Raw genomic sequence first — 11,474 nt, forward strand, 5'->3', positions numbered from 1 at the left:
GGGTGTGGGTGGGGCACCACACACCCTAAGGGACAGATAGAGGATCTGGTTGTCATAATACCTACTCTTGCATAAATACTCTGAGAGTCTTGAGAGCCACACCTAACGCCTTAAGCTCCTACCCTGAAGTTATATAACATCAGATTATCTGATACATCTAATAATACCCAGCTAACAAGAAAACCCAATCATTAAATAATCTAGGATGCAAAAATATATACATTATAACATAAGAAACACCAAAAATCAAGACAATATAAATCCACCAAAAAGTATTAATACATCAGAAATGACCTCCAGTGAGAACAAGTTAGAGGAAATGCCTGAGAAAGATTTCAAAAGAATGATTATAAATATGTTCAAAGAAGTCAAAGAGGAAATCAAAGGAATCAAAGAAAACATAGGACACAAATTTAATGAAATAAAGAGGTCAATACTAGACATAAATAAGGAAATAGAAATAATAAAGAAAAATCAGTCAGCATTACTAGCAATGAAGAACACAGTTAATGAAATTTAAAAACTGTAGAAAATCTCACCAGTAGAATGGATGAAGGAGAGGACAGAATATCTAAACTAGAAGACCAGATGGCAGATCTAATACAGTCCAACAAAGAGAAAGACAAACTAATAGAAAAGTATGAGTGGGAATTTCAAGATATTTGGGACACTATGAAAAGATCAAACATAAGAATTCAGGGCATAGTAGAAGGAGAAGAATTTCATTCCAAAGGCATAGTAGGCGTCTTCAACAAAACCATAGAAGAAAACTTCCCCCAAATTGGGAAAGAGGTGCCAATGCAGATACAGGAATCCTTTAAAACACTAGCCAGACAAAACCTGGAAAGAACCTCTCCTCACCATATTATAACCAAACTCCCAAACACACAAACCAAAGAAAATATATTGAAAGCAATCAGAGACAATAATCAAGGTCCATCAAAGGCAAATCTATCAGGATTACAGCAGATTACTCAACACAAACTTTAAAAGCCAGAAGGGCTTGGAGTGATATATTCCAAGTCCTGAAAGATAACAACTGTCAACCAAGGTTATTTTATCCTGCAAAACTATCCATTCAAATGTGAAGGTATAATAAGTGTTGAGTCAGTATCACGTCACGTCAGTCTTTCTTTGTAGTGGTTTGTGATTTGTGTTCTCTTTATCACAGGTTCTTCAGTGAAATCCAGCATTGTAGACGTATCCCTCAATTCAGAATCTTGGACACAGGACCTGTTCACAGGAATCCACTAACATCACAGATGTTTCCCTCAGTTCGGACTCACAGGCACAGTTCCCACACACAGGAAATCCACCACACATAGGACATAAGCTGCCTTTGAGTTTTCCTTTGACTTTTTAATATTTGGGGGATTTTTTTTGTTGGTGTTTTTTTTGTTTGTTTGTTTTTGGTTTGTTTGTTTGTTTTGTTTTCAAGGTAAGGTGTGCTCTATCCCAGGCTGATCTGAAATTCACTATGTACTCTCAGAGTGGCCTGGAACTTATGGTGATCCTCCTACCTCTGCCTCCCGAGTGCTGGGATTTAAAGCGTGAACTGTCATGCCCGGCTTTTAATTTTTAATTTTTATTTATTAATTTATTTGAGAGAGAAAGAGGCAGGGAGAGAGTGAATGTACGCACCAGGGCTTCCAGCTGTTGCAAAAGAACTCCAGATGCATGACCACCTTGTGCATCTGGTTTATGTGGGTCCTGGGGAATAGAACCTGGGTTCTGTGGCTTTGTAGGCAAGAATCTTAACCACTAAGCCATCTCTCCAGCCCTCTTTTGATTTTTTTTGTTGTTCCTCCACTAAATTTGAACACTTCAGCCATTGCTTTATTTCTTTCACTAAAAGAAATATAAGCCGTGTACTTCCTAATTCTCCCCTCCCAGTCCTAATTACATCATCTCTGTCTCTAGAGGTCACTGCTTCTCAGTATAAGAAAACTAACCTCCAAAACACACCAGACCAAAAAGAGCCACGACCCCTGCATGTGCCCTTTCCATGGAGTCCAGAGGGTATAAGCCTTTCACGTCACTTGCAGCCACGTGTGAGGATGTTTAAAAGGCAATAGAAGCTGGGGCTTCCCGGAGGACAAGAACAGCTCTGTTTTCATTTCACTTTGGTCATGTGTTCACTAGGACAACAACCCCAGATGACCCTGTTTCATTAGCTACTGGGCTGTTTGGGCAATGTCACCACTGAAGAAAAGAGGAGCAAATACCAAATGCTGCCAAAGATGGGGAGTGGTGGGAACCCTCAGACACTGCTTGGGATCAGGGGAGGGGTGTAAATGGGGCAAACCCTTTGGAAAACTGTGTGGGGCGGCTTCTGCCACAGTGAACCATGTGCAAGAGAAATGTGTGTCCATGTGTCTCTACCATGTGTGCAAGAATGCTTGTGGCAACAATGGTAGTCCCAAACTGGACACAACCCATGTGTCCACGAGCATCAGAATGGACAGATAAGACATGTGATGTGGTCACAGCATGAAGTGTTAGGCAGCAGTGAGAGGGTATGGACCGGAAGCCCACGCACACAGCACTTGAGAGCAGAGGAAGTATGCCACCATCCTGCTCAGGCATGCAAAGCAAAAGGAGAAACGTGAAGAAAAGCAGGGATGTGATGGCCTCACGTCAGGAGAGTTTCTGTGGAGTGGAGGAAGCTGGGTCAGGAAGGACTGAAGGGCTTTGGGACCAGTGCCGGTCTGAGTCTGTCTGTCTCCAGGTGATGGGCGCTGTATTCACGCTGCAGAGATGGAGGAGGCTGCACACAAAGTTGCGCATGCTTTTCTATTCACGGCATCAGGCCATTGCAAAGGTTTAAAAATAAAGATAAGAATCAAAACAAGACAACCTATCAAGTTGCTGCATTATATGGCTTATATCTGGAAACTTAAGTAGTGGCCGGGTCAGTTTTATTCCACAAAACAAGCCTTGAATGAGAGGAAGCTCTAAAAGGACAGGTATTAAGCTGGGCATGGTGGTACACACCTGTAGCCCCAGCACTGGGGGGCTGAGAACAGATGGCCATGAGTTCAAGGTCAGCCTAGGCCACATGGTGAGACCTTGTTGAGTGAGATCAAATGATAGCAGTAAAGAAAGGAACTAGTTGATAATGATATTTGCTTAACAATTACAATATTCCTAGTGAGGAAGCAAGTGCCTGGGATGGCTGGACAGCCAGTGGGAGCAATGCTGTGGTGAGGGTTAAGCACTGGGAGAAAAGCTTTGCAGAATGTCTCTTCAGACCAAGATTCTGTGTTTCTCCTTCTCCTTCTCCCTGCTATACACGTGACCACTGTGAAAGAAGAAAACAACCAGTGATGGCCCAACTGTCCTAAATAGACAGAGCAAATACTCACCTTATGAAAAGGTTCCTTTTTCAAGGTAGGGTCTCACCCTAGCCCAGGCTGACCTGGAATTCATCATGTAGTTTCAGCTGGCCTTGAACTCATGGTGATCCTCCTCCCTCTACCATCTGAATGTTATAATTAAAAGCATGAGCCACTATGCCCAGCTTTAAATCAGATTTAAATTGTTTATTTCCTTAAATAATATTTATTTATTCATATATTTATTATTTATTTATTTACTTATTAGAGGGAACTAAAGGGGAGAGACAGAGAGAGAATGGGCACACCAGGGACTCTGGCTACTACAAACAAAGTCCAAACACATGTGTCACTTTGTACATCTGGCTTTATGTGGATATTGGGGATTTGAACTCAAGGCCATCAAGCTTTGTGCGCAAGCACCTTAACCACTGAACCATCTCTTCAGGCCAAATGTTTCTTTTCAAGTCATTGACTGAAAAGGGAGAAAACAACCAGGTAGCACAAGATGGAGCTTAAAGAACTGTGTGTAATGTGAGGTCCAGTTAGAAAGTGAAGATCAGAAAGGAGAATGCGAATGACTTGATTTCCCCCAATGCTTCTCAAACGATTAATAGAATGCAGGGACCTCATTAAAAGCCATGGCGTTCAGAAGCGTTATTGTTTCTCTGGATCACAAGACTTCATACCTTTGGTTCCCCAGCTAACATCAGACGCTAGAATCAGGCTTTCAACACTCTCCAGGAAAGACAGCCGAAGGTTACTTGAGCACTGACTATAAGAAGCAACCACTGCTGAGCTGGCAAGTAACGCAGAGCAGATCCACTCCCCTTCCAGGGCCCATGCCTGCCATCCAGTCTTCTGTTTAATAAATATTGCCATGGCTGAAAGCTTCTATGAAGAAACACAACATTACCCACAGCACCCATCGTGTTTTCTAACTAATTATATCAACAACCTGAGCCATCTTAGCACTACACAAAAACACAGCTGACTTAGCAAGCTGTAAATTATACATGTACATAAATCTTTACCAAAATGGGCTGTGTTTCCTATGATACACATAGATTCTTCCTGGCACCTATGATTGTTTGATATAGGTTCCCCCATACTAAAACATATGTTCCTCCTAGAATGGGACCATTTAGAGTAATATTTTTGTAGATTTTGGCACCAGGGTCTGCCAGCCTTCCTAAGACAGATCTCTTCTTTGCTTCAATGAACACGCTGACAACGGATGTTCACAGATTTAAGCAACTATCAAAAACTACTGTGGAAGAGCATATTCTTCCCATTGGATACAGAGAGAAATACACAGGCTTTGCCTATGGAGAGACCAAGCCAGTAGGGTTTTCAATGACCACTAACAGGGTCATGAGCAAAGCCACATCACATGTGGAGAACTAAACCCTGCTATGGACCACTGACAATTCAGAGAACAGATATTTCACTAAATCTTTCCTTCAAGTAGTACTCCAACAGTCCCAAAAAACGTTAAACTAGATGGTAGTGCCAGAAAGATTGGCAAACATCTTTAAAATGTTCTTTTTTAATATTTACATGTGTGCACACGCATGCATGCATGTGTTCAGGTATTGGCTCACCAGGGTCTCTTTGCCACTGAAAATGAACTGTAGACACACGTTGCACCTTGTGCATCTGACTTTACATGGGTGGCTGGGGAATTGAACCCAGGCACACAGGCTTAGCAAGCAACTGCCTTTAACCGCTGAGCCATCTCTCTAGTTCTCTAGTCCATAAAATGTCTTTCAAATACACTGACAGGCCAAATAAGCACTTGTGGCCAATCAACATTACGGAATAAGAGCAAGAACTTTGGACTAACATTCACCAGAAAGTAATTTTTCTGTGGAACACTGTCCGCGGGGAAAACGTGGCCATTGCTGTCTTGAAATCAGCAATGATTATCTGCATAAGGTCCTCAAAAGATGAAGCCTATCGATATCCAGCACAGAAGAGTGTGGGAGGGTCAGACCCTCACTGGGACTCCAATCCCCAGCTCCACCCTGCTTCCCCTACCCCAGCTGCATGTAATCCTGCCCCTGCTGTGTGCGGTCCCAGGTGCTGAAGGTTGACTGAGTAGGGACTCCAGGCACACAGCTATCCTGAGTTATCACCCATGCTGAATAGGCGTTTTAGGGTCACCCTGTTTGTGGGTTGTTCCTGTTAGGAAACCAACCCCTCAATTATGCACTTGTAAATAATCCTAATAAACTCGCTGGTTCGCCAAGCTGAACTTGTATAATAATCTCCTTGGTCTGTCATTGGTGCCCTCTCTTGGGTGAGGAGACATTGGAACTCACTGGCTCACCAAGGAGAATCTGTGACCACTTCTTGGTCTGTCGCTGGTGCCCTCGCTGGGATGAAGAGACATTTGTTCATGTCTCCCAGGGAAAAGTCACACAACAAACTCCCTGAGAGTGGCACAGTTTCTTGGTTTGCCCTGTCCCCAGTGTTTAACAACTATGTTCCTGTTTTCAGAGACGATAAAAACAGTTCTGGGGATGGGGAGGTGACCAGCAGGTCAGAGCATGTGCGGTGCGAGAATGGAGACCGGAGCTGGCTCCCCAGGACCCATGAGAAGAACCAGGCACAGCTGCACATGCCTGTGACCCCAGTGTGCTGAGGGAGGCAGAGACAGGAGGATTGTTAGGACTCCATAATTGGCCAGTCTAACCAAACCATAGGGGGCTCCATGTATGTAGGAGGAAATCCTCATTGAGTGAATAAGCCAGTTCCAACTACTGCCTAGTCCTGGACGCACTCACCATTTCTTTAACGTGAGCTTCTCACTAACTAGGGAAACCTCGCAGTTAGGACTGTCGGGAGCTTAAGCTTAAACTAGAAGCCGCATCCTCCTGTGCAGGCTGGTGGAGAGTAAAGGTGATCGTCTATGAAAACTCACCTGGGGCTACAGAAGGGAGCATACAGATGTGGGGTGCCTAGTACCTCACTCCTGTCTTCTGCTAACCCACTGGCAAAGGTGAAAGGCCTGCACTTCTGAGGAGTACAGCTGGGCTCTCTGTTACTCTTTTCCTCTGCTGGCATATAGCAACATGGCCGCTGGCCAAAATGGATGTTGTTCTTGTTGTTATAACATTTTATTTAATGTCCACTGGGAAATTATGCTTGAGCGAAAATAATGGTGATAGGAGGAATGTTGCTGCATGGTGTGGCATAAAGAGCCTGACTCTGAGGCCATGGCACTTGGGATCCCACCAGCGCTGCCCTTCCATCATCAGGAAAGGCCGTTCACATCCACTTCTTCAGCAAGACAACAAACAGGCAAAGGGATCAGCCAGGTGGTTTCGACAGTGCATCTCATCCAGACACCTCATAGTCAAGGAGTAGCAGTTACCTTCTCATGGTCAGGACAAAACACCCAGCTAGAGGCATTTCATGGGAGGAAAGGGTTTATTTCAGGGAGACAGCTTAGAGGGGCAGCTCCGTCATGGGAAGTACGGCAACTGGCTCACATCTTCACAATCAGCAGCAGAGAGAGAGGCAGGAGTAGCAGCTCTGAGCACACAGTCGGGCTGGACTGATGCTCCCCAAGGCCCACCCTTGGCAACACACCTCCTGAGCAAGGCTCCGCCACCAGCTCAGGACTAAGAAGGAAGCTTCATCACAAACACTTGAGGCCACGTTGGGGACAGGGGCCGGGCCAGGGCAGGACAGTTTGCTTTAAAACCACCACACAAGGCCAGTTCTAGCCCACCAGTGCACAATATTAATCATGTTTTTAGAGACAATAAAAACAGTTCTGGGGATGGGGAGGTGACCAGCAGGTCAGAGCATGTGGGGTGTGAGAATGAAGACCAGAGCTGGCTCCCCAGGACCCATGTGCAGAACCAGGCACGGCTGCACATGCCTGTGACCCCAGTGTGCTGAGGGGGGCAGAGACAGGAGGATTGTTAGGACTCCATAATCGGCCAGTCTAACCAAAACATAGGGGGCTCCAGATTCAGTGGGAGACTATCATGGGAAACAAGGTTCTCCTCTGGCCTCCATACATGGAGCACACATACGCATCTGCCACACACATTTCCATGGACCGAGGTCTAGCGAGTGGAGAAACAGTGTGCTACAAGAAGGTGCATGAAGGCTGCGGTGTGGCTCAGTGGACGAGTGGTTGCCTAGCATGCGTGAGATCCTGGGTTGATCCCCAACCCTGTAAAAAAGCATGATAATTCCCACGACACTCTCCAAAGAACACTAGCTTCCAATCCTGCCTGCTCTGCCACTGAAATCTTAACACTCTCAGGCTTCGATTTTCCACCTTGTAAAAGAGGACCAACAATACCACACAGAGCCACTGTGATAACAGTCAAAGAAATGATCATGAAGGATTGCTATTTAAGGGTAAAATGCTATCTAAATGTTGTACTGTCTAAAAATAGGCTATCAAGGATTTGAAAGGAAACAATCAATACTTTTAAATAGACTTTTCTGGGCTGGAGAGATGGTTCAGCGGTTAAGACACTTGCCTGTGGAGCCTAAGGAACCAAGTTTGATTCTCCAGGTCCCATGTCAGCCAGATGCACCTGGTGGCACATGCATCTGGAGTGAGCTTGCAGTGGCTGGAGGCCCTGGCACACCCATTCATTCTCTCTCTCCCTCTCCCTCTTCCTCTCTCTGTCTCAAATAAATAAATAAAGTGTTTAAATAGACTTTTCTGTCACAGTAAAACATAATACATGCAGATATTGTGAAATTTCTGATAGCTCACTTTTTTTATCCATTCATATTCAGGGACTATTATGAGAAGGATCACCCCACATTTCAAGACCTGCACTTTTTCTTCTGAAGTATAGAGAATACCAAGTTCATCCAAACTTGCCCAAGATGGGGTTTTCTTGTAGCTGTTGTTCATTTGGTTGATGAGAATCAAGCTATTGGTGCTGAGATGAAAATGCCAGGGCTAAAAATACTCCCGGCCCTTATTCTATCGACATTCTATGTGCACTCACACAGGGAAAGGCTCTGAGAGCAACTGAACTCCAAGGCTGTAGGAGGTTCTTAGCTCCACCCACAAACCCAAGCAGCCCAGACTGTTGCGGTGGGGTTCTCCTTCTGCTTCTCCTCACAGACATGCGAGGGCCTTAGATCCAGTTTCCCTGTAAGCCACAAGATCCTGCCACCCCTCCAACACATGGAATTATTCATACCCATGATATCTATGCAAAAGTTGCTATCAACAGGGCACAGCAACCCATACCATTGACTCGGGAGGCAGAACTAGGAGGAGTGCCATGAGTGCCAGGTCAGCCTGATCTAGAGTGAGACCTTACCTCAAAAAGAAAAAAAAAAGGTATCACTAACAATATTATCCCAAATCTGCAAGATTGTCTCCATGCTCCCAAATGGTCCACTAATAATGGTAGTACAGTCACTCTTTTTTTTTTTAATTTTATTTATTTGAGAGCGACAGACACAGAGAGAAAGACAGATAGAGGGAAAGAGAGAGAATGGGCGCGCCAGGGCTTCCAGCCTCTGCAAACGAACTCCAGACGCGTGCGCCCCCTTGTGCATCTGGCTAACGTGGGACCTGGGGAACCGAGCCTAGAACCGGGGTCCTTAGGCTTCACAGGCAAGCGCTTAACCGCTAAGCCATCTCTCCAGCCTAGTACAGTCACTCTTAAATAATGATTTCATTTAAAAATCCATGAACACTTGTACCTTTCTGTTCACTTAACAATTTTCACGCACGCCCATGCAGCCGCGGATGCTGACTGTGGCCTTGCCAAACGCCTACAACAGGGCAGCCTTTGAAGGGAAACGAGGAGCAGGCACCCACGCCGGCGTTTTACTCCTCAGGGGCACGCAATACAGACGTGATCATTTCTAAGAGCTCCTGGCTGCTTTGCTATCCTACTTGACAGCTTCCTGCTTTTTAACTGAAGAGAACTTATTAGTGGCAGGAGTCCCTCCCATGCCCTTCCCCTAAATCCCTAACTAACCACGTGGAGCTCCTCATGCTCAAAGCCAAGGTATTTACACATGATGGTAACCCAGCTCCTGAGCTCTCTCTCACAGCCTCTCTGCAGAAGCCTGTCATCTGCCACTGAAGGCGAGGCGGGAGCCTGCCAAGAAAGAGCGTCCCGGGCCTGGCTCCCCCTCCCGGACCCGGCGGCGAACAGGTGTACCCGCCACGCCGCCGCACCTTCCCGAAGCCTGGGCTGGGCACGGCGCTGGCCCAGGCTGAAAGGCGTTTGTCTGACATTGCTTCTTCTCTTAGGGCTCTCTTCTCTTTTCGGGGCTCCGCGCTGCCAACCAGCGCGACCACAGAGAAACAAACAAGTGCTGGATAAAAAGGAATCTGGAATTGTTCCCTGACCACCCTTACCCCTGGGACTCTGGCCCCTTCTTCAAACAGGACAATGGTGCTGAGCACAGATTCGTTGGGTAAGGGATCGATTGAGAGGCTTGGTGGGTTTGGTAATTGTAGGAGAACAAGACCTGGCACAATGGCCTGAGGAGAGAAGACGTGCGTCAGATTTGTACCTGGGACCGCTTAGTTCGCTCCATGCCTGTGCCCTCCACTTCCCACCTGAGTCTGGGAAATCACGACGCCCTCCAGCCATCGCCTCCAAGGGGGTGCACGGGCGAAGGAAGGGGTGCGATCGGCCCAGCCACAGCAGAGCTGTGCAAGCCCCCCGCGTCCCTGAGCCTCGGACTTTTCAGCTGGGGCGATGCAAGGTGGAGGATGCGCATCCCCGCGTCGGGACCGCCTGGACCCGAGTGGCCCGGCTGGGCTGCGGGGTCCCCTCTCTCCCGGAGCCTCGGCGCGGAGGAGGGCAGCTCGCAACCACTTTCCCAGGACTTTGCTCATCGGCGGTTGAGCTCTCCGGGACCGGAGACCTCTGGAGAGGGCGCGGCGGGGGGTCGGGGGGCGAAGCCGCCCCTGGAGCCCTGTCCTACGGAGACCGGCCCTGCCCACCACGACGCGAAGGAGGCTTCCTGGGCGCCGGGGCCCCGCGCCGGCTCCGGGATGCTGCAGCATCTGCGGTACCCAGAGGCGGGAGGCTTGCAACCGAGGCAAGGATGACACCCCTCCCAAATAGCCAGGGTACCCTAAATCCCTAGGCACCTCTTACCATTGGACCGCCGGACGATGTTCTCCAGAAAGGTGTTTTGCGGGGCCACCAGTCCCCGCCGGCCCCCGGCCATGGTCATCCTCCGGCAGTCCTCCCGGGATCCCGGGGCGTCCGGCGCCGCTCCTCACCGCGGCAGGCAGCCGGCCGTGCGGCCCGCGTGCGTCCCCGGCTGCTCGCGCCCCATGCGCCCCGCGGCCCGGGAGCGCAGGGGCGGCGGCTGGCTCCCCGGCCTCGCCGCGCTCCGCAGCTCCCCGCCGCGGCCGCCTAGCCGTGGGGCCCGGAGCGCCGCGTCCCGTGGGCGGGCGGAGGGAGGGAGCGGGCCTGGCCGGGCCCGCGGCGCCCCCTACCGCGAGACTCCCGCCGGCCGCCGCGACTGCCGACACCCTGCGGGGGCCGCGAGTCGCTGGCAGCCCGGGGCAAGGCTGGGACGGCAGCGGCACCCTCCGGGCACGGCCGGGAAGTGTGTCCCGGGTGCGCCGGGAGCCCGGTGGAGAGAGGACACCCAGTAGCTTTCTGGGTGGAGTCACCCCAGCAAGGTCACGAGGTGAAATTCTTTCTTTGCTGCGTTTGGGACTGGAGCTTGGCACCTCTGGGCTCCGGAGACACCGTTCCGATAACGCACAGGGTTTCTTAGCCTGGCTAGCGCTTCCCCCACTTCGATGCCATTCGCCAGTCGTCTGTAAAGTGTGAGAGCAGACTGGTAGGGTGACTCAGACTCAGCGCAAGGAGGTGTCCTGGTCTTTCTTGACGCATGCAACCTCTCCGATAAATGTCCCACCTCAACTGTCCCAACTCTTCCCTAGCAAACAGCTTAGTAAAGACCAAGAAGATACCTGAGAAGGCGCAGTACACTTTTCAGCTATAGCTCCACCTCTTAACCATCCAAACAAACTGGCTGGCCGGCATCAACGCAGTGGACTTCTCCTGCGGGCAGAGACTTGGGGAGAGCTTCCCAAAGTGCGTTGGGCACTAATTAATCAGCTGAAGCCTGGGCTTGGAGGACCACCTCCGTGGGCTCAGG

General features: G+C 48.9%; 1 protein-coding gene across 2 annotated transcripts in view; it reads right to left on the minus strand.

The window, feature by feature from the left end:
• The window catches only part of Kcnh1 (potassium voltage-gated channel subfamily H member 1), a 375,946-nt gene extending 365,385 nt beyond the window's left edge, over nucleotides 1-10,561 (minus strand). For both annotated transcript variants that reach the window (XM_045141565.1, XM_045141564.1), the window contains exon 1: nucleotides 10,454-10,561. In XM_045141565.1, coding sequence (XP_044997500.1) covers nucleotides 10,454-10,532 — 79 coding nt within the window. In that variant the 5' untranslated portion in view covers nucleotides 10,533-10,561. The remainder of the gene's footprint in view (nucleotides 1-10,453) is intronic.
• Nucleotides 10,562-11,474: the final 913 nt, after the last annotated feature.

The sequence above is a fragment of the Jaculus jaculus genome, chromosome 1, assembly GCF_020740685.1.
Source record: "Jaculus jaculus isolate mJacJac1 chromosome 1, mJacJac1.mat.Y.cur, whole genome shotgun sequence".
NCBI lineage: Eukaryota > Metazoa > Chordata > Mammalia > Rodentia > Dipodidae > Jaculus > Jaculus jaculus.